This window comes from Limanda limanda, chromosome 5 (assembly GCF_963576545.1).
Source record: "Limanda limanda chromosome 5, fLimLim1.1, whole genome shotgun sequence".
In the NCBI taxonomy this organism is placed as follows: domain Eukaryota; kingdom Metazoa; phylum Chordata; class Actinopteri; order Pleuronectiformes; family Pleuronectidae; genus Limanda; species Limanda limanda.
In genome coordinates, this window is record NC_083640.1 from 28354613 (window position 1) to 28379185 (window position 24573).

At 40.3% G+C, this 24573-nt stretch overlaps 1 protein-coding gene across 1 annotated transcript; it reads left to right on the forward strand.

Annotated features, from left to right (window-relative positions):
• Window positions 1-1650: 1650 nt before the first annotated feature.
• On the forward strand, window positions 1651-24267 carry LOC133002211 (Golgi-associated plant pathogenesis-related protein 1-like). Its single transcript, XM_061071976.1, has 8 exons — window positions 1651-1675; window positions 2179-2256; window positions 2526-2675; window positions 22471-22497; window positions 22673-22876; window positions 23264-23341; window positions 23602-23749; window positions 24180-24267. The coding sequence occupies exons 1-8, from the start codon at window positions 1651-1653 to the stop codon at window positions 24265-24267; spliced, it is 798 nt and encodes a 265-aa protein (XP_060927959.1).
• The last annotated feature ends 306 nt before the right edge of the window (window positions 24268-24573 follow it).

The window sequence follows — 24573 nt, forward strand, 5'->3', positions numbered from 1 at the left end:
AGAAACAAAATAAAACAACATGTGCTGTTGTCAGAAGTGAAGACATCAGCAGACACATGTACAGTGCTGCTCTGACCGGCTGTCTGACCTCCAGCTCCTGTTCTGGATCTTTGTCCACACTGGGGACAGGAGGAGTCTCCTGAAGAACCAGACTGGTCCCAGTAGGAGGTGATGCATTGTCTGCAGAACCAGTGTCCACAGCTGGTGGAGACTGGATCCTTCAGGACGTCCTGACACGAAGCACAGCAGGACGACTGCTCCTCCTCAGAAACATGAGTCCTCTTCCTCTCCCTGTGAAGACATTTCCTGATAACTCACATGTCACAGTTACAGGTTGTCATTACTTCTGTCAAAGAGGTTTTGTTTACCAGTTAACTTGATGGAAGGTTGTGGTCTGTGAAACAGATCGGGGGGGGGGGGGGGGTCACAGTAGAAACAGTCTCTTACTCTGTGTGTGAGGGTCCAGTTTCTTTACTGAAGTTTGGAGGATGTCCCATGGACCAGTCACTCTTCAGAGACAGACAGCTGGACCCTGGAGACTCTGCTCTCAGTCTGTGGTCCTGACCTCTGCAAACACAAACATGTTTTTATTCAGAACACATCATTCACTGGTTCATTCTCTGAGGATTCAGTTTGGAGGTTCACATGTTTGTAGCAGGTCTCTTACTTTGTGTGTGAGGGTCCAGATTCATTACTGAAGTTTACAAGAGGATGATCTTTGGACCAGTCACCCTTCAGAGACACTCAGCTGAACACTGGAGACTCTGCTCTCTCCTCTTCCTCCTCATAACTACTCATCTTCAGTCTGAGAGGAAAAACACTGTGAGCTCAAACACACACAATGAAGCCAGGTACGTAAACTCAGTGTTTCTTCAAATATAACAGAGTCAACCCTGCTACACTGTTTCCCTGTAGACATGGTAACCTGAGACAGTCGTAGGTTTAATTTGTTGGACTCAGCCAATCACAGCTTTGAGTCAAACTAGAAAACTGACCCAGACTCTGTGACAGTGAAATAATATGAATGAATAATATAAAGGTTGCTGAACACTCACCAGCCTCAGACTTCACGTCTCCTCCGTCTGCTCCTTGTAGTTAGAACGAGTCTGAACACTTTCACTTGTGGCTTCTCCTCCCTCTGCAGTTACTGGAAATCACATGACTGTCTGTGTGTGTGTGTGTGTGTCTGTGTGTGTATACAGGCTATACTTGTAAACTGGTAGTATTGATATTTGGAAGTCTGGGGCATGTCCATAAGCTTTCGGTCAGTGGACTAAGACTGGCAGGACTTAGTAAGAGACGATCTAAACAACTAGCGAGGTTCTGCTCTGTATCAGCTGCTATAGGTAGTCTTGCTGTTTGGTGTAGGAGATGTTTCTTGTACCCATGAGTCACTAAGCTGTATTCAACCTCTAAGAAATGTTTGAATCCTTTTTGTACGAATATGATTGGTGGATTCAAATAAATTATTTAATTGTGTCTGTGTGTGTTATAAAATTAAAACTGCTGTGTGTAACTTAACTCATGAAATATTTTTTACAGACATATAAATACAATCATTATTATTATTATTATTATTATTATTATTATTATTATTATTATTATTATATTAATTATTGTTATTAACTGTAACAACATCATGTGAACACGATGAAGACGAGTTTCCTTGCCAACGGTCTGATCCGTCAATAGTTTGTTAAAATGTGGAAAACTCCCAAACGGCCCAACTCCATCAAAGGAAGCCTGAGCTCAAACCCATGTTTCCTCCTGTGATCCGGTGCCGTGAGATACACAGTCAAATTCATTGAAATATTTGAAATAAGGAATGCCACTATTCTAGACTATATATTTATATAATAATTTGAAAACTAAATGAATACACCTAATATCACACTCGGGGGATTTGGTGCTGCAGCCTCACCTACTGCAGTGTAACCAGCAGCTCCTGGGGGCTGAATTTAACAAGCTTTAAGACATTCCTTAGTCAGTTGTGTAACTTAATGGGACTTCTTAACTTACTATGCTGTTACACTATGTTTAGCATTTACCACTACACTGTAATTTTCTCTTACAGCTTCTTATGTTTGTCATAGTGGCATTATTATCATTTTGTTTTTCAATCACATCATTGTAGTTTGTTCATTTTGTGTTATTTTTGTGTGTGTCTTTTCTCTTTAGGGAAAGGAGCTGTGGATGCGTGGTACAGTGAGATCAAAGACTACAACTGGAGCAGTCCTGGGTTCGGCATGAACACTGGTAAAACACACAACATCTGATGGGCTCCATAGGGAGACAATGAATAAACATAGATTTGAAATGTTCGGGGTGAAATATATATCACTTTAAGATAATAACTTATTTTTTTCTGTAATAATCTATCAAATTCAGTAGAAAAGCAAAACATTTATATCGACCTTTACTTTTGAAATATTATTCATTTTATAAAACACTAGACACAACAATTTAAGTTAGAAACACATCTCCACACTTTTGTCCTCACTTCACTGCTGTGCTTCTTCTCGCAGGGCATTTTACTCAGGTGGTTTGGAAAGAAACCACTAAACTGGGCGTGGGTGTCGCCTCTGTTGGTGGCAAGGTTTATGTGGTCGCCCAATATTCTCCACCTGGCAACATGAACATGCCGGGATACTTCGAGAAAAACGTCCTTGAGAAAGGTAAGAAATTACCAAATTACGTATCTGTCAACCCTCGACCACTGGTAATCACTCTATTACTTTAGTTTTACTGTTTGTCCACTAAATATTGTATTTTTCTCACACTAAATGTATTTGACCACACTGTCATTTATTTTTACTTTGAAGATTCCAGTTTTACATAAAAAACACATGATACACTTCTATAAAAAAATTCATTCATGTATTATTTTATGTATTAATGTGTGATATATAATAGCATTCAAATACAGCATTCATCTAATATATTTACTGTATATGCAAAGGAGTCAGTTTCTAGTTACTTTAGGAATGTTAATCACACTTTGCTTCACAAACTTATGATCTTTTACTCATATATAAATATTCTAAATGCAGTCATTTGACTTGTAAATTAGTATATTTAAACTGCCACTTTTTAAAACTGCAGACACATAATGAGCCAGTTTTGGTTTGAAAAACACACAGAGGAATGCTGCAGCACTGGATTTATAAAAGAATCGGGATATCTTAGATGTGGTTCACTTTTAGTGAGCAGAAACTCATTGTACATCATAACAAACCAGTTATGTTGGATCCAAATCTTCTTGAAGTGTGATGAACTGATCAAGAAAAGTTTTTTTAATGTGCTTGATGCAACAGCTATTAGAGGATTATCTCCTGCTCACAGTATGTTAGGTATACAAGGACAGATTTCTTCTCATGCAGCCAATTGTGGGTAATCCAGCAGGTTTAAATTGTTCCTGTGTATTTTCCTGCAGCAGCAGCAACAGTCGTGTGTTTCAGGTGATTCGGCTTAAGTTTAACAAATTACTTTTACGGGTAGTGGACGAATGGGGAAAGCAACAGGCAGCAGCCCCAGTTGGGATTCTGACAAAAGCCAAAGGAAACGTTGCACACTGCTTGCTCCATGTTGTCAATGAAAAATGAAAGCTTGTCTTATCAAATTGTTTTGATTGAGAATGCTTTTAGGTGTAATTTCAACAACTGATTTAATAACTTCAAAATTAACAAAATAAAACTCTTCTCCAGATTGAGCTAAATTGACAGACAGTGTGAAGTTCCAAAATGTACCACGAGGTGACAGCATAATACAACTAATCGTGTCCCCTCTCTTCATGTTGGATAATTTAAAAAAAAGAAATCGGTTGTTTTCACATAAATCTGCAACTCAAGGAAAGATCTATGCTTCATATTAGTAGCTAGTGACTTCAGTTCCCATAAAACTATTTTCATAAAGTTTTATGAAGTGAAGCCAAGAGACATGAAACCAGCTATACAGACCTTTCAGAATCAGTTTTTGATGTCAAATAAATATGAAGAATCTCAGTATTTCAGAGAAACATAATGTTCACATACAATTAGTAGACTACAGCCACCCTAGTCTTAGTTATTGTGCTGATGCATTCTTGTATTCTTAGGATGGCCTGATCGGAGCAAAAGGCGTGACTTGCTGGATATCAATCATCAGGTAAATACATGGACTGCAAAGGTCATCATTATATGTGAAGTATATGACGATGAAATATCTGACGAGGCGGGAAAACATTTGCCTGGTCCCTCATGAACTTTGTCAGTGGCTGACATACAGCGCCCCCTGTGGCTATGGGTGCTCACAGACAAAGTTTTAACCAACATAGAAAAAATTGTTTTGGCTCAAAGGATCTGGCCCACATACCACGTGTAATGATGGCACTTGGACGGTCTGCTCCTATTTGCCAGATCTGGGCCACAAGTTAGCCATAGCAATACCTATGTTAGCCAAAGGTACCGAAGGGGGCACAAAATTTTACCATTTGGGCCAAATTCACCTTTACCACACTGGACATTTTAGGTTCACATCCAAACTACTCCTTGCCAAGAGCACAAAAAAAAGCCCACTTTTTTTTAGATATTTGGGACACATTTGCTATTTTACAACGGGGCCACTTTAGGCCCACATTCGTTTTGTCCAGACCGCATGAAGGTCAGATGGAACGGTTCAGTATACTGCCCAAGGACACTTTGGCATGCAGATGGGCAAGACTGAGGATTGAACCGCCAACCTTCTGGATGACAAAGCACATGTCTGAAATTTGTTTTAAGTGAGTATTAAAGGACAAATCGATCAAAGATCACACCCAAGTTCCTGACTGTTTCATTGGAAGCAAGAGCAATGTAGTCTAGCACAACTATATCATTATATAATGTATTTCTGAGGTGTTTAGGGCCAAGTATTAGAACCTCTGTTTTATCTGAGTTCAGTAAGAGAAAATTGCAGGTCATCCAGGTTTTTATGTCCTTGAGACATGCTTGGAGTTCAGTTAATTGTCATCCGCATAGAAGAGGAAATTGATTGAGTGTGTCCTGATAATGTTTCTTGTGAAAGCATATATAATGAGGATAAAATATGGCCGAACACAGAACCCTGTGGAACACCGTGGTTAACTTTGGTGAGCACAGATGACTGATCATTAATTTGAACAAATTGGAATCAATCTGAAAAATAGGATTTAAACCACTTGAGGGCGGTTCCTTTAATGCAAATTAACTTTTCTAGTGTCTGTAATAAATTGTGATGGGCGTATAGTGTTGAATGCAGAACTAACATCTAACAGAACGAGGACAGACACAAATCCCTGATCTGAAGCTATTAATGGGTAAGTAGTGACTTTTACCAAGTCTGTCTCCGTGCTGTGATTGGCTCTAAAACCCGACTGAAAGTAGCATTTTAGATCGGAAGGGGAGGTTGAATATCGGTCTGTAGTTGGTGTGATGTTCTGTCATTTTAGTTTGTTAAATTCGGTCTCTCTGTGTTTTCTGTTTTCTGTTTCCTGTTTTATTTTGCTTTCTTGTGTGTTGTTCCAGCTTCTCGGGTGTGTCACTTCCTGTCTTGGTGATTGTCTTCCCAAATCCTCATGTGTTGCACCTGTGGCTAATTACCCCTGCCTTCCCTGTGTCTCTTTATAAGCCTCCTTGTTCCCCTTTGTCCCTTGTCGGTTTGTTACTCATGTTACACGTTGTCGCTTATGGTTTGTCTTGTCTTGCTGTCTCGTCCAGCTTTCCCGTCCTGGATCTTCTGTGTTCTCCGTCTGCCTTGTCGCTTGGATTATGATCCTCATGTTCTTGTTTCCCTCCAGTGTTACCTGTTAGTGTTTTATGTTTTGTTTTGGTCTTGTTAAAAGACTCTTGTTATATTAAATACCCTTTCTGTTCATACCTCTGCATCCTCAAACCGTGACAGTTGGCTAAAACATCGAAACCGGAGTGGGTTTTTTCAGAAGTGGTTTGATTACAGCTAGTTTAAAGGACTGTGGTACATATCCTGATGATGAGAGATTGATTGTGTTCAGTAACGTACTATCAATTAAGGGGCAGAATTTCTTGAAGCAATTTTGTAGGAATGGGATCTAAGATACAAGTTGTTAGTTTAGAACATGAGATTATTTTGGTCATCTGATCAAGGGTGATCAGAGAGAAGCTGTCTAAATAATTGGTAGGATTCTCAGCTGTTCCTGAGATTTCTGTTCATGATAGGGTATTGGTAACAACTAATATCCCTATGAATAGCAGAGCTGAGATAGTTGGTGTACAGAGAGAAGAGTAGGGTACCACGGACAGAACCTTTAGGGACCCCAGTAGTGAGAGGACAAGGTTCAGACACAGGTCCTCTCCAAGTGCGGTCGTTGAGGTAGGATGAGAGCACAGAGAGAGCAGAGCCTGGGACACCCAGGTCATGAAGGGATCTGGTGGTAAACTGTTTTAAATGCAGCAGAACTGTCTAGAACAGGGGTCACCAACTGGCGGACTCCGGTCCACATCCAGACGCGAGAGATTTCCATCCGGACCTAGACTCTCCATTAAAAAAATATATATAGAAATACTGCGGCGACCTTGTTTGACTTTAAGAGACTTTTAATCAGGCATAACGACGGCAGCCAAGTGGAGCCACTTGGGTCCTATGGGTTGCTATCATACTGTGTATCCGGGTTGCTAGGTAGAGAGAAGCATGCAGACGGAGACACACGGAAGAAGGCGTAAAACAGCGTTATCAAAAGTTAGGAAAGTTGACGTTGAAAACCGAGTCTTCCGAGCAGAGTGGACAGAAAAGTCTGTGTTTGCTCTTCCTGCAGTGAGTCAACAAGACCGGTGTGCCTCATTTGCTCGTGAACTGATAGAAAAAATTCAACAAATCCCCGTCTCAGCCACAAGACGCACAGAAATATTAGGAGTGAATGTTCGGTCACAGCTCACTGCTGCTATTAAAAGTGCACCGTGCATAGCCTTAACAGTTGATGAATCAACTGATATTAGTAACAATGCTCAGCTTTTGGTATATATCAGATTTTATCACGCAGAGAGGAAAGATTTCTGTGAGGACATTTTAGGCATCACATCAATTACAACACACACCATAGATCAGGGGTTCTCAAACTTTTGCAAGCAGGGCCCCCCCAAAGCTGGTTAGGGGTAGTTGGGGCCCCCCCCATCCCCCCGCGACCGCCGCCCTCAACTACCCCACCATATATAGATAGATAGATAGATAGCATATTGTTATTGATAGGCCTGAAATGTCAAGGTTAGGCTATTGTTATTCTTAGGCCCATACAGACAATTATTATTATATTATACAGTGTGTGTGAAGTTAATAAAGTTCTAATTGCAACGTCGTGGTCTTGTGAGTGTGTTTGTATGTGTGGCTGTGAGCGACTTGCACACAAATAATGAATAAGGCTGTGCTAGGCAATGGTTCCTAACAAAACGAACAGTACACAATTCAAGTCCTGGTGTTTTATTTGTTGCAACACGGTGGTTGATTGAAAATGTAAAGGTAGGTGTTAAGGAGAAAAGGGCTAGCTGCAGTTGGAAGAAGCTAGAAGGCCCTAACCCTTTCTAAAAAGACTCTGGACCAAATTACTCCTTAGATGACGCCGGGTTCACACCGGACGCGGAAGCAACGCCGAAGCACGCGCCCAATAATCCCTAGCGCGCCGGAGCTTGGCTGTTCACACCGGACACTGAAGCGATGATGAAGCGCCGGGCAGCGCTTATAATATCACCCGTTGACCCAGTAGTATAAAAGCATATAGTCACTTGTTGCACCAACATTAACTGCAACAGCGTCCCAACATTTGTCCTTTTTGGAGTTGTCTTTATACAACATGTGCCGAGGATCATACAGCTCACTGTACTTCTCCACTTCAATTATTAATTTAATGTCATCCATCTTCAAGAACTTCTCCGCTGTTTGCTCCGTTCAATGTCGGGTGTCGAGGGTAAATTACGTATTCTCCACTCAAGCCTATGGGGAGAGTACGTAGACCCCCCCACCCCCACCCCCACCTCTCTTTTTATCTTTGTGTGTCTGTAGTGGATGGGCAGAGGGGGACATTTAATAATGTGATTGGTGAAATTGGTAAAATTAAAACTGCAGGACAACAGAAGGGGAATACAAAATATGGGATGCATATTTTATCATTAATATCATATAAAATATGTCATCAATATCGTTTTAAAAAAAATTTCAGTGTGTTTCCTGGCGCGATTCGCTCGCGTCAAGTGATCGCTGCACGCCGCAAGGCAGCCTTGGTGCAGCGCGGGGCTTCAGCCTCCGGTGGGACCTGCACAAAGGATTAACATGGGAGTGGATGGGAGCCAGCTGTTATTTAAGGCTTGGCGCTGCGCTTACGCGTCACTTTGGCGTCGCTTCAGCGTCCGGTGTGAACCCGGCGTTAGGCTACGAATAGGCCTACTGCAAGTGCAGGAAGGTATTACTAAGGAAGGAGTGAGTCTTTAAACGGAATGTTTATAAAGAAATTAATATCTGAATGATAGAGGAAACAAGAGCAATCGCACAAACTCTGCAGGGTGTCGTCTCAGTGAGGGTGAGCACTGACCATGCCTGCAGTTACTTTTATATTCAAAAGCCTACGTGCAACTTGCGTTCAAATGATAACACTCCTCTTTTGATTGGTGGATCAGGAACGAAACAGTATTTTATTTGTTTTTATGTCAGTCAAGCCCCTTGCATTTTGCCACTGAGGGAGCTTTCACTTAACTGTGACAGGTCAGCGGTCTTTTTTTTTTAAATTAAAAAATCTGTGACATCGCGCCCCCCCTGGAGAGTGTGGGGGGCACTTTGAGAACCACTGCCATAGAGGAAGACATATACTTAGCTATAAAAGAAATGTTAAAACAGAGAGGCATCAGAATGAAATATGTTGTGTCCATCACCACCGATGGAGCTCCCTCAACGATGGGTAAAGAAAAAGGAGCAGTAACCGGAACGAGAGAGGACAATGCAGACCTTTCCTCATATCACTGCATTATCCACCAGTCTGTTATGTGCTCTACCGTTTCAGAAGAGTATGCAGAGGTTATGAATACTGTGATGAAACGTATCAACTTTTCCAGGGCATCTTTATCACATAAACATCACCTCCTTCGAGAATTCCTGACCTACGTTGATGCAAATTCAAATGCGAACTGCTGCAATGCAATGTTAGATGGTTGAGCAAAGGCAGAGTTCTAGCACGCGTTTAGGCCATTATAAGTGAAATAAAAATGTTCCTGGAACCACAGAAAAATCATATGGCCAGACAGTTTGCTCAGTTTTTGGAAGATGACAGAAAAAAAGATTTTATGGTCTTCTTAGTTGAGCTTCTGGCTACAGACTGTACCTGAGAAAGTTTTCCTTGGTCTCACTAAAGTGGCTGTACACACCTTGACGAATGTTTGGCTCCACATACAGTAGCCAATCAGCATTCTCAACACTTAACATTATTAAGACCAAATACCGTTCAAGAATGACTAATGAACATTTACAAAATGATGTTTGAGAATGGCACTGACCCCATTCCTCCCAAGATTCAAAATACTAACAGAAAAAGCTAAAGCCAATTTCTCCCCCTGAATTGGGGAAGTAGGCATACAGACAATAGGCTACATGTGAATGAACCTATGAAAATAAGTTCTTGTTACTTTTTCTAAAAAGTTTTTGCTTCAATCTTAAAGTGGTTGTTAAGGAATGTAGACCTTTATGCAAATGCCAAGACAAAATGTTTATTGCACTTTGTTTCATGTTTGTCCAGCATAGGCATTGTATTTTTGCCAGTTTGATTTTGTATTGTTACAAAAGCTTGTGCAATAAAAATAAATAAACTGGTTTAGTCAGGTTGATGTCTGGACCTCTTGCAATTTTAGTTGAAGACCCCTGGTCTAGAAGGACGAGGACAGAGGAGAGAGAGGCTGCTCTAGCAGTGTGAAGTTGCTCAGAGACCGAAAGAAGGGCAGTGTCACCAGCCTTGAAACCAGACTGATGAGGATCAAGAAGATTGTTATGGTGAAGATAGGAGAAAAGTTGATTGTAGAGCTTTGGAAAGAAAGGGAAGAAGAGACACAGGTCTGTAGTTGTTGACTTCAGATGGGTTGAGGGTGGGTTTCTTCAGGAGAGGGTTTACTCATGTCTCCTTCAGATAGTTAGGGAAACAGCCAGTTGACAGGTTGGGAGCAATAGACTGGAGGATGTGAGATGGGATGGAGTCAAGGGAGCAGGTGGTTGGGCAGGCGGAGGTTACCAAGGTAAGAACTTGATTTGGGGACAGGGGTTGAAAGAGGGAAGTGAAGGGGATGAAGATGAAGTTGATGGAATTGTAATTAAAGAAAGTGGATTTGAAAATGAGGAGCGTATGTCATCTATCTTTTTTGTAAAGTAGTTGACAAAGTGGCTTGGTAGAAGGGTGGAAGAAGAGGGGGACTCAGGGGTCAAGGAGGTTGGAAAAGATGGAGAACCGCTTTTTGGGGTTTGAAGAAGGGTCCATTTCTTTTTTTTTAATTTAAACCAGGGGTGTCAAACATACGGCCAGGGGGTCCAGCTCGGCCCGCCGATTGCAAGGCATGCCCTAATTTAAAAAAAAAAATGAAGAACAAAAAAAAACCTCACTCTATGCCAGTGATTCTCAAACTGGTTAATAAAAATGGGCGCAGAGGCCGCGACGGGGAGGGGAAAATGTCTTGTCATGCTCTTGGGTTCACAGTGAATGAAGGAGGACATGGGGAAAGACCAGTGTGTATTTTAGGTCTGAAAACTCTGGCAGCTGACAGTGTGAGACCCAACAAATTTAGAAAACACTTAGAAACATTACAACTAGTCACATGCATGTGTTCTTTTTGGTTGAACTTTATCATCGTAACAAAGTGATTATAACTTAATTGATTTTTTCTCTATTTTTGAAAAAGTACAGACTGATGGAGGAATGTAATGATACATGTCACCAAAAGTACTTCAATTAAGTTGAATTTAAGCAAAGTTGAAACAGATTAACAGAAATAAATGTTGCATGTTTTAATATATCTGTTTCCTACCATCACTGTTGTGGAAATCATTGTTAATAAGTATTGACATTGTATTGACAAATAGTTAACATTGACGTCATCAGACATCTCTTCACATATATTATTATTATTATTATTAAAAGGTGATCTTTGCAAATTTGTTTTCCAGGAAGTTTGTATCAAACAAGTAGCCCTTCGTACTACTCAGTTGGTGACCCCTGCCCTACGGGCTACGCAAAGTGGTTCAGGTACGCAGTGGTGTGCACGGAGCAGGCTGGAATCCCACCTCAGTAGGTGCGTGGGGGCACGTCTGCGGTTGGCCAACCTCTCATTCCTGGCGGCTGTGCAGACAAACGCCGCCCGAGCCTCCCTCAACATCTTATGGCAGCAACGCAGGTGAGCCTGGACAGAAGGGACAGCCACGTCCTCCTCCTGGGAGGGAACATGACGGTGAAAGGTGTCATACTTGTGTCGGAGCTGGTCAAGGAGTTGTCTGCATATTCCACTGTCCAGAACACTATCTAAATGTCAGCATATAGATAGTGTAGAGTCTATAAACACAACATCAACGTGTTTGTCTTATTTGTTGTCAGGGCACAAAGATGAGTCAACCCAGGTCTCTTCATCACAGTTGGTTTTACATTGGCCACAATTGAGACAGGGTGGTTTATCATGACATTTAATATCCATCAATCTACAAAATGTAATTGTCTCTGTTTGGCCAATTACAAGAATAAGCTTATGTATCAGCATGTGTTTTACACATTTACAGTGAAAAGAATAGTTCAGGCTGCAGCAGTAAAGGTTTCATCATTTTGGGTGAACTATTTCAGGGTAACAGCATTGCAGACAGGATGTAAAAAAAAAACTGCTAACGTGTTCTGTGTAATTACAGAGAGTGAGGCCAGTGGGGCCAACTCACACAACTATCATTACTTTGCAGGCAAGAACATAGTTACATATTTCACAGTTACCTCTAGGCTTCAACATCTTTACATCCCTCTAATCTTGGGAATGCATTGAGAGGTTCATCTTTGAACAAAAGAGACAAATATATATTTGCATATCTACAGGTGACATTTGAAGGAATCTCTCAGAGACATGTCCAAACCAGTTCCTGTCAGTCTCCAGTATATGCAAACAAGGTCTCAGACTGATGCAATAAAATGTAGCTGGAATAAATAACAACTGTACAATTTGGTCTTATAATGTGGTGTGGTGAGACATATTGCTGGTGCATCTGTCTTTAGGCTGCAAAAAGTAATTGTATAATTGACCAACAACAAATAAAGTCAGTGTTATTTAAGGTAGCATTATCTAGATACTAATATGCACCTTTAAGTGGCTGCATTACATGCATATACTCAATTATTATCTATTTACTCTGCAGAGAAGTGTTCTCTCTCACTACCTGAAAAATCCAATTGAATAATTTTTAGAAATAGCAATGCTAATTAAATATACCTACATTTTTTTTCATTCACCCATTTTTCTTGATGTGAATCCTATTAAGTCATTAAAATGTCCATCTGTATAGTTACAACTATTCAACTTTTACCATTGACTGTTACTCAATTACAGATAATTTGGATGGGTTTGTTACGGGTGGAAATCATGTGATCATGCGTGGGCCCAGGCATGGGCCTCCAGTCTTACGCAGTAAGCTGCACGGGAAAAAAGGCGCTTACACAAAGTCCGTACATAGCTTATATATTGATATACTGGGCGTGACAGAGGTTCTTGTACGCGCGGCAGTGCCTCTTTGGCTGGTTCACAAGGCAGTCCTGGCGTCGCGGGTTGATGATGCTGAAAACCGCCTGTATGATTAACACCTGTCAAGAGAGGGACCGTTGAGCTAACACTAAAACTGTTTCCCTCAATTTGAATGATGTACAGCCGTGGCCAAAAGTTTTGAGAATGGCACAAATATTCATTTTCACAAAGTCTGCTGCCTCAGTTTTTATGATCGCAATTTGCATATACTCCAGAATGTTATTAAGAGTGATCAGATGGATTGCAATTAATTGCAAAGTACCTCTTTGCCACGAAAATTTACTTATCCCCCAAAAAACCATTTCCACTGCATTTCACCCCTGCCACAATAGGACCAGCTGACATCATGTCAGTGATTCTGTTGTTAACACAGGTGATAGTGTTGACGAGGACAAGGCTGGGGATCACTTTGTCATCCTGATTGAGACAAAATTGCAGACTGGAAGCTTTAAAAGGAGGGTGGTGCTTGAAGTCATTGTCCATCCTCTGTTAACCATGGTTACCTGCAAGGAAACACGTGCAGTCATCATTGCTTTGCACAAAAAGGGCTTCACAGGCAAGGATATTGCTGCCAGTAAGATTGCACCTAAATCTACTATTTATCGGATCATCAAGAACTTCAAGGAAGGTGGCTCAATTGTTGTGAAGAAGGCTTCAGGGCGCCCAAGAAAGTCCAGCAAGCGCCAGGATCGTCTCCTAAAGTTGATCCAGCTGAGGGATCGGGGCACCACTAGTGCAGAGGTTGGTCAGGAATGGCAGCAGGCAGGTGTGAGTGCATCTGCACGCACAGTGAGGCGAAGACTTTTGGAGGATGGCCTGGTGTCAAGAAGAGCAGCAAATATCCACTTCTCTCCAGGAAAAATATCAAGGACAGACTGATATTCTGCAAAAGGTACAGGGATTGGACTGCTGAGGACTGGGGTAAAGTCATTTTTTCTGATGAATCCCCTTTCAGATTGTTTGGGGCATCTGGAAGCAAGCTTGTCCGGAGAAGAAAAGGTGAACGCTACCATCAGTCCTGTGTCGTGCCAACAGTAAAGCATCCTGAAACCATTCATGTGTGGGGTTGCTTCTCAGCCAAGGGAGTGGGCTCACTCACAATTTTGCCTAAGAACACCGCCATGAATAAAGAATGGTACCAAAACATCCTCCGAGAGCAACTTCTCCCAACCATCCAAGGACAGTTTGGTGACGAACATTGCCTTTTCCAGCATGATGGAGCACCGTGCCATAAGGCAAAAGTGATAACCAAGTGGCCCGGGGAACAAAACATTGAAATTTTGGGTCCATGGCCAGGAAACTCCCCAGACCTTAATCCCATTCAGAACTTGTGGTCAATCCTCAAGAGGCGGGTGGATAAACAAAAACCCACAAATTCTGACAAACTCCAAGCATTGATTATGCAAGAATGGGCTGCCATCAGTCAGGATGTGGCCCAGAAGTTAATTGACAGCATGCCAGGGCGAATTGCAGAGGTCTTGAAAAAGAAGGGTCAACACTGCAAATATTGACTCTTTGCATAAACTCTATGTGATTGTCAATAAAATCTTTTGACACTTATTTAATGCTTGTAATTGTACTTCAGTATACCATAGTAACATCTGATAAAAAGATCTGAAAAAACTGAAGCACCACACTTTGTGAAAACCAATACTTATGTCATTCTCAAAACTTTTGGCCACGGCTGTACATCTTCTCGACTCAGGCACAAGGTGAGACACAGAGCAAAACCACAGAAAGTGCAACAAGCATAGCAACGAACTGGTAACCATGCACATGAGAGAGGGCGTCCCAGAACCAACACAATGAAGCGATTCATGAAAAGAAGATATGAAAGCCTGCTCCAAGTCCAATCTGTCCGCTGTGGCAGACTCCCTTTTTGATAAGGAGTCAAAGGCAGGAGTTGAGAAGAAGAACCACATGTCGTAGTGTGTGTGTGTGTGTATGTGAGGGAGGGAGGGCAGAGGTCCGCTCATTATCCTTGTGTGTGTGTGTGTGTGAGGTGCATGCTGAAGTTGAGAAGCAGAAGAAGAATGTATGTGCGTTTACGCTCAAAGGACATTATGTGTATCTGACTACACGTTAAAGTGTGTGTATGTGTGTGAACAGTTAGGTATTGTCAATAGGTTCCAAGTTACCCACTACATAATGTGATTGTCCAATCCTAATTAATGATATCATCAATCTAGCTTGCTGGTCAAATTGTTCGTTCTTGATATCAACATTTCAGTTTTCAAAAGTAGAAATGTCAATCATTGATAACAACAATTCAGTTCTTACTTCTGGCGATGTTGCAGATACCATCAACTTTTGTTGCATTACAGGTATCATAAAATGCATACATGGATTTTGAATATGTAAAATTATTATTATTATTATATTATTATTATTATTATTATTATTATATTATATTATTATTATTATATCTGGCCACTCAAGATTAAATCACTGATATGTTAGTTTAGAACTGTGGTGGAAGTTTAACAGAAAATGTGAAATAAAGAGTTTCTCGAACCGGAGTTGTGTTTGAGTTTTTAATTGTAAGCTCTGCAGAGGGTTACACAGTCTACATGCTACTTACAGCGACATATATTTATTAATCAATCATTCAAATTTATTTTGTAAAGCCCATGGTCACAGTTCACAATGTTTGTCATTGGGCTTTAAGAAGATGTGATATCCTCTGCCCTTCAACTTCAACAAGAGTGAGGACAAGCTAGCAACATTTTAACAGGGGGAAAATGTAGAAACCTCAGAGAGCAACATGTGAGGGATCCTTTTCCCAAGATGGACAGAAGTGTGGATATGTGGGTGAATAAAGTTGTATCAATAATTGCATTGTGTAACTGAGAACATCAACAAAATTATAATATTTACAAAATCATTGCAAGGAACAGTTTGTAAAATAATGAAAACGTGTCCATTTTTATTGTCAGAAATTTTAGAAATTGTGAGTAGGCATATTGTTTATCAAGCACTCTTTTTGTTATCAAAATCAGGATCCAAAACCACGATATCTGACGGTCATCCTCCATCATTTAAAGAATATGCAAATTGGGGCAGATATCTGAAAAGAAAGAAATGGGAAAATGACAGTAACACATCCTGAAATGCTGGCAAGTCAATTATATTAAAAAAAGCAATTGCGGATTTCAGAAATTTAAATTATATTTTATACTTACAATACAAATGTGGAATTGCAGTTGTAAATATCTGTAATAAATTATCATAATTGTGAAATTTTTCTATTTTTACATTACATTTTATTTAGCTGACACTTTTATCCAAACCAACTTACAATAAGTGCATTCAACAATTAGGGTAAAAACCCAGAACAATAAGAATCAAGAAATTACAATTGTATTCAAGAACACCAAACTACAGTGTGCTATATGTAAGTGGCATATAAGTGCTACTAAAGCGGTACTTTATTTTTATCTATTTATTTATTTTTTGTATTAAAGGTATAGTCGGAAGGAAAAATAGCTCGGTCTTGTTGATTTTCAGGTGGTGTGCAGACATCCACTGAGATTCGTGCTGCTACCTGTGTTTCAGATTGGGGTAAATAGAGGATTAATTGGGTGTCATCAGCATAGCTGTAGTAGGAAAAGCCATGTGAGTGAATGACAGAGCTGAGAGAGTTAGTGTACAGAGAGAAGAGTAGGGGACCCAGGATGGCACCTTGAGAGACCACCTGGCCTGTAGTGACAGGATAAGGTTCAAACACAGATCCTCTCAAAGTTACACGTTAAATGCAATTGTTGAGGTAGGATGAGAACAAGGAAATAGCAGAGCCTAAGAAACCCAGGTCCTAAAGGGAGGAACAAAGGATCTGGTGGTTCACTGTGATACATGCAGCAGAACGGTCTAGAAGGATGAGGACAGAGGAGAGAGAGGCTGCTCTAGCAGTGTGAAGTTGCTCAGAGACAGAAAGAAGGGAAGTTTCAGTTGAGTGCACTGCCTTGAAACCAGACTGGTGAGGATCAAGAAGATTGTTATGGTGGAGATAGGAGTGTTGTTTAAAGACAGCTTGCTCGAGATCTTTGGAAAGAAAGATAGGAAGAGAGACCGGTCTGTAGTTGTTTACTTCAGACGGGCTGAGGGTGGGTCTCTTCAAGATAGGGTTTACTCTTGCATCCTTCAGAGAGTTAGGGAAACAGACAATTGACAGGTTGGGAGCAATAGACTGGAGAATGTGAGATGGGCAGTGTTGTGCAAGTTCACACCTCTCATGAACTAGTTCTAAGTTCAGTTCATACAAGTAAACATGAATAGTTCACGTTCATAGTTCACCATTTAAATTCTGAACGAGTTCATAGTTCAGTTCATTTCATAGTTTTAAGGTGGAAAGTGAGAATAAAAGACTTAACTTGTTAAAGAAAACCTTATCCATCACTACCCCTTGCCTTTACTGTCGGAATCTTTATCAGACAGTGTGTAAAAATCCCTCAGATAATAATAAGGTGCATCGGATGTAGTCGCTGAGTCTGCGTCTCTGCTTTCACTTGCCATTTGTGTATAAGACCGAGAGCTGTTGTGTTAGTTGGTTTAGGTTAGGCTACATCGCAGACATTTTACGGGCACTGAGCAACGACATGGTGCAAGCATTCGATTTAGACGGCGTCTCTCCTGAGGAGAAAGTATTGAAATGACCTGGTCAGTGAACAGGTAGGGAGGGGGCATGTGATAGTTCTAGGCCAATGGCTGTAGGGTTTTGTGGGATAGCAGGCTCTCATTGGCTGATGAGTTGGCGTGTCAAGGGTGAATGAGAAAGTGGAGTGAAGAAAGCAGTGGTGGATGATAGGAGTGTCGGAGTTACGTGAAGTGTGTCGTGTTCGTTGGACTTTAATAAAGTTACACATAAAGAGAGAAGTTTCCTTCCTTCTGTAGCGAGGACGCTACAATATGAACATGTTCACCATTCAAATTCATTATTTGTCATTGAGTTGCGTTCAGTTCATCGTTCTCATAAAAGTGAACGTGTTCTTTTGCGTTCGTTCATGCACAACACTGGAGAAGGAATGGGGTCAAGGGGGCAGGTGGTTGGATGGGCGGAGGTTACTAAGGTAAGAACTTGATTTGGAGACGGGGGTGAAAGAGGGAAGAGAAGGGGATGAGGATGAAGTTGATGGAAATGTAATTAAAGAAGGTGAATTTGAAAATGAGGAGCGTATGTCATCTATCTTTTTTGTAAAGTAGTTGACAAAGTGGCTTGGTAGAAGGGTGGAAGAAGGAGGGGGACTCGGGGGTCAAGGAGGTTGGAAAAGATGGAGAACAGCTTTTTGGGGTTTGAAGTTGGGTCCATTTCTAAGACAGTACATTTTTCCACTATTTAAACTATTTAAATTGTTCAGTCACACGCAAAGAAACATTTCAAGTATGCCGGAGTTAAACTGAGAGACTTCTTACAATACTTATAATCAATAATAATTTGAATCCAATCTATGCAAATGATATCACTCTGCAAGAAGCAATAATCAAAATTAATCCTTTTACATTGAATAAGTACATTTTTTTAATAAATAGGTATGAGCTACAATTAGGTATATAACATGAAATACTTTAATACTTGTAAGAAGTAAATTATTTGTGGACTTCTTCCACTACAGTGTGTAATCGTTTCTCAGCTCTATTATAAACAAAATGTTCAGCTGAATGAAATAGTGAACAGAAAAAACTTATCTGACTTAACTGACTAGCAATGTCATTTACAGCAATGTGCATTTGCATGTATTCGAAGAGCCTGTGACGATCAGAGTATCTTTGGACCCTAGCGCAGAGACAGAACACAGAGCAATAGTCAGAGTGGAAGTACAAAAGCATTTACTATCTGATCCAAGAGAGTATACGATGATCAATCAAAATCAAATTGTATTTGTATAGCCCATATTCACAAATCACAATTTGTCTCATAGGGCTTTAACATGGTGTGACATCCTCTGCCCTTAACCCTCAACAAGAGTAAGGTAAAATTACTAAAAAGCCCTTTTAACAGTGTAAAAATAACGTAGAAACCTCAGAGAGAGCCACCTGTGAGGATCCCTCTCCCAGGATGGACAGAAGTGCAATAGATGTCAAGTGTAAAGGAGAACATCATCAAGATAAAGGTTAAAAAAGTATTGATAAGGTGAAACATTTTGAACAGTTTCACACCTTTACAGTGAAAAGAGTTATAAGGGAAAATTCAACTGACCAGGTGTCTCACTGCTGTGACCTTGATAAACGGAGTTTGCTACAAACACAGCAGTTAGACACAGATGATGATTTCATGTATTTATTTCAAATTAAGTTTTATGACGCGCCTCTTTGTAATAGTTCTGGCTTGTCTTTTTTTCATATTTTATTTTATGAAACGCCTCTGCGTACAAGTTCTGGCTTTTGTGAACTTGCGGCCAGTTCCATTTTGAGCATCCGTGCTTGTTGTGTAAACTCTGCAAAGCTTACTATTAAAACGACTCAAGGGCAAATCCAGTCTGAGAATTTAATTATTTCAAATCTCAAGATGAATTTCCATTACAGAGTAGTTCAGGATGCAGCAGCAAATGTGTCATCATTTTGGGTGAACTATTAAAGGGAACAGATGTTAAGACAGGTTGTAAAAAAAAACTGCAAATATCTTCTGTGGAATTACAGAGAGTGAGGCCACAACTCACACAACTATAATTACTTTGCAGGAATGAACCCAGTTACATATTTAAAAGTCACTTCTAGACTTCGACATCTTTACATCTCTTAAATCATTGGAATGGAATGAGAGGTTCATCTTTGAACAAAAGAGACAAATATTTATTTGCATATCTACAGGTGAAATTGGAAGGAATCTCTCAGAGACCTGTCCAAACCAGTTCCTGTCAGTCTCCACTGTTAGGCTTTCTCAGTATAAGGACCCAATCGCAGACCAAGATGCAAAACTACTTATTTATTTCAAAAAGGAAAAAACCAAGGATCCAAAAAGGCAAAAAATGACAGCAGCAAAAAACGTAAAATCCAATTCAATAGCTGGCAAAAACAGAATTCCAAAAAAAGGAAAAAACAAAGAGGATCAAAAATCAGAATGTCAAAATATCATACAAGATAACAGACCTCAAAAACTCAGAATCCTGGCATGGCTTCTCACAGGCAAAAACGATACAATCAGACAGGGGACAACAGAAAGACTGGGTTTATATAGAAGGAGGAACAAAGGCAAGACACAGGTGAACAAATGAGGCAAACACTCAGGGTGATGATAGGGAACAGGAGGAGAAATGCAGACTGCTAAAAGCTAAAGTGAGCCTGTACAAATAGGATACAGAGGTACCTTTATCACTTGTCCTGGGGGAGTTCGATGAAATCATCCTAATGAAACATGAATCTCCACAGCAGCCTTGTTTACACTCTGACCTGTATTGTCTACATACTGTACATAGGTTTTGGACAAAAGTGACATCCTGGACAATGGATTTATATGCTGAGTTGGTTCACAGAGATTTAACAGGTGCTATGAAACCGCTGCACAGAAATATGGTGTGATGGTAGAACGCTGGTCAAAGTTCAAATAGTAAAAACTTTGTAGAAATCATGATCAATTTATGGATGAATTACTTTCTTTCTTTCGAAAATGACAGGCACATCCAGAAATTCTACCATGTCAATCATATTAGATTTCTTAAATTTGAAATTATATTTTATATTTACAAAACACGTGTGGAATTTCAGTTGTAGATATCTTTAATCATTTTATTACTTGTCAAATTTTTCTATTTTTACATTACATTTCATTAAGCTGACGCTGTTATCCAAACCAACTTACAATAAGTGGATTCCACCATTAATCTACAAACTCAGAAAAAAAAAGTCCCTTGCCTTCTGACTGAGAAGGGGACGTGTTCTCCTTATGTTGTGCAGCATGTATCTACAGGAACAGGTTGTTGCAGTAATATTCACAGTAAGCGATAGATGACTGTTGAGTGTCACACCCAGGTTCCTAGCAGTCTGGGTGGGGGCTACCATGGAATTGTCAAAGGTAATAATCAGTTCGTGGTTGGGACAGCCTTTCCCTGGAGGGAAAAGTACTCCGGTCTTGTCTTTGATTTTGAAGTGGTGTGCAGTCATCCAATGAGACATGTCAGTCAGACAGGCAGACATTTTTACTTTGAATAAGTACATTTTGTTCATAAGGATTGATTATCTCTAAAAAGGTACGAGTGACAATTATGTATATAACATGAAATACTTTCATACTTGACTTCAGTTAATAATCCGAGGACTTCTTCCACTATGGTGTGTAATCGTTTTTCAGTCCTCTTGTAAACAAAATGTTGAGCTGAATGAAATAGTGAACAGATAAAAACTTACGACTTAACAGTAACAATGTTCTTTACAGCAATGTTCATTTGCATGTATTTTAAGAGCAAAGCTTGTGTCTCGTTGTTTGTGCTTTGGCCAATCAGCTGGTCTCGATGAAAAGAATGAAGACGTTACCCTGAGCATCACGTCAGGCCCTGCTGGTGTAGAGGAATTTTCTCCTGGTGTCACAGTAGCATCACAATGACAGCCGTTGAAGCAAGTTAGTCCAGATGTCTGTTCCTCCCACCGTCCCCCAGGCTTCATCGATGCCCATGTGAGCCTTGAAGCTCCTCAACGGGGCTACTGAATCCCAAAGTGATCTCACCTCATGGACCACACCTATAGGCTCCAAATGGTTGTCTGTTCTCTACATATACTGGCAATAATCAGAGCTGTCCTTGGAGCAACTTGCTGTGCTTTCACTGGTTGTGATCCTCTTTTTCTCCTGCACAGCTGTCCCAGTGCCTTGCAGCCTGGTCAAGACCGGAAAAGGATCAACTGCAGCCCCGGCAGGAGTCTGTTTCCAGAGTCAGTCTTCAGTTTGTCAGTGTTTGATGTAGGCCACAGCTTGTTAAAACCACCAGCAACTGTGTAAGATTGCTGTCAGATGGCAGGAAGGAAACTGTGCTGCACTGGAGGAGACTTTTCCACAACCTGTGTGATAGAACCTCAACCACCTCAAGGCTTCGCTCATCTATTTTCTGTTTACCTGTTTTCTTTGTGTGCAGCTCTTCAGTTGCTTCATTTATCCCTTGTATTGTATGGATCTATGGTGGTAACCAAGACTGAGCAGTATAACAGGTACTATCTGTTAATTAATAGTCATATGAACACATTTTCCATCTTTTAATTGAAATATATCATTTTTTAAGTACACTTCAAAACATTTCCCCCCAAAAAGAAGAACACAAAGTTTAAAAAAGCCTGAATTGCACTAATGTGTCTGTGGAATCCTGGATTAGAGAGACAACCACTCTGCATCAATCAAGAGTGGTGCAGACGAGTAGAGAATGTGGGCTATTCAACAAACAGCCACACTGTGCGCTGTGAGACATGAAAAAGGTTAAGTGGCTGCAGGGAAGTACCAGCAGGAAAGGGCTGGGGGTCGGTCTCCTCCTCCATACAGACAAGAGGAAGGAGTGGTGAGATCTGTGTTATAAATACTGGCTTTGAGACAGCAGACAGCAGTGTGTACACAGGACATTCCCTCAGATCTTAGGAACACAACCTGACGCAGGTGAGTGCTAGAGATTAGTTTGTGTAAGATACAGTAGATTTGTTTCAACCATCAGCACATTGTGTCTGAGCACCTGCTGAGTGTTCCTTCAGATTATTGGATTTTATCTTTTAACTCTGTCCTCATTTGTTCTGTTCTCCCTTTCAGACCTCACAACCACAGACATAATGGCAGGTAAGTGCTTCAGAACTATTAAGAAACAAAAAATATCATCACTGTCGAGATCTTTGTCATCACAGGTCATGAATAATCCTGTTTGTACCCAAGTGTGTGGACAGCCAGGCACAGTAATTGCTCATAGCATGTTTTTTTTACTGTGCACTTAAAGTTGATACCTTCTTTTCTGCAGATGAAAGCTTTCAGAAGGAGTTCCTGGAGACTCACAATGCCTACAGGGCGATACATGGTGCGCCGCCACTGACGCTCAGTAGCGACATGAATGATTCATCTCAGAAATGGGCCGATCACTTGGTGGAGCTTGGTACCTTAAAACACAGCGATACAAAACATGGAGAGAACATCTACTACATGATGGGCTCCGGGGCCCCGACAGGTGAGATTCACACAATCACATTCATTCAAACATTTTAAATAAGGAATATGACTATTCTAGACTGATCATTAAAACAACTTAATGAACAAGCATAATATCACACTCGGGGGATTTGGTGCTGCAGCCTCACTTACTGCAGTGTAACCAGCAGCTCCTGGGGGCTGAACTTAACAAGCTTTAAGACATTCCTTAGTCAGTTGTGTAACTTAATGGGACTTCTTTACTCACTATGCTGTTACACTATGTTTAGCATTTACCACTACACTGTAATTTTCTCTTACAGCTTCTTAAGTTTGTCATAATGGCATTATTATCATTTAGGTTTTCAATCACATCATTGTAGTTTGTTCATATTGTGTTCTTTTTGTGCGTGTCTTTTCTCTTTAGGGAAAGGAGCTGTGGATGCGTGGTACAGTGAGATCAAAGACTACAACTGGAGCAGTCCTGGGTTCGGCATGAACACTGGTAAAACACATAACATCTGATGGACTCCATAGGGACACAATGAATAAAGCCAGATTTGAAATGTGTGGGTGAAATATATATCACTTTCAGATAATGACTTTTTTTCTGTAATAATCTATCAAATTCAGTAGAAAAGCAAAACATTTATATTGACCTTTACTTTTGAAGTATTATTCATTTTATAAAACACTGAGCAGTTTAAGTTAGAAACACATCACCACACTTTTGTCCTCACTTCACTGCTGTGCTTCTTCTCGCAGGGCATTTTACTCAGGTGGTTTGGAAAGAAACCACTAAACTGGGCGTGGGTGTAGCCTCTGTTGGTGGCACTGTCTATGTGGTTGCCCAATATTCTCCACCCGGCAACATGAACATGCCGGGATACTTCGAGAAAAACGTCCTTGAGAAAGGTAAGAAATCACCAAATTATTTATCAGTCAAACCTAGACCACTGGTAATCACTTTGTTACTTTAGTTTTACTGTTTGTCCACTAAATATTGTATTTTTCCTACACTACATGTATTTGACCACACTATCATTTATTTTTTACTTTGAAGATCCCAGTTTTACATAAACTTCTATACAAAATGCATTCATGTATTTAATGTTTTAATGTGTGATATATAATAGCATTCAAATACAACATTAATCGAATATATTTACTGTATATGCAAAGGAGTCAGTTTCTAGTTACTTTAGGAATGTTAATCACACTTTGCTTCACAAACCTATGATCTTTAACTCATATATATATATATATTCTAAATGCAGTCATTTTACTTGTAACTCAGTATATTTAAACTGCCACTTTTTAAAGCTGCAGACACATAATGACACGGGTAGTGGACAAGTGGGGAAAGGAACAGGCAGCAGCCCCAGTGGGGAATCTGACAAGAGCAAAAGGAAATGTTGCACACTGCTTTAGATGACCTAGACCATCCCGGCAGCTGCCTCTTAATATTCCATGTTGTCAATGAAAAATTAAGGCTAGTCTTATAATTTATTTTGATTGAGAATGCTTTTAGGATAGAATTTCAGTCAGCAAACACAATAAAAACAGGCCATCTCCAGATTGAGCTAAATTTATAGACAGTGTGAAGTTCCAAAATGTACCACGAAGTAGAAGCATGATATAACTAATCGTGTCCCCTTCTCTTCAGGTTGGAAACTTTAACAAAATGAAATTGGGTGTTTCAGATAAATCTGCATTTCGAAGAAAGATCTATACTTT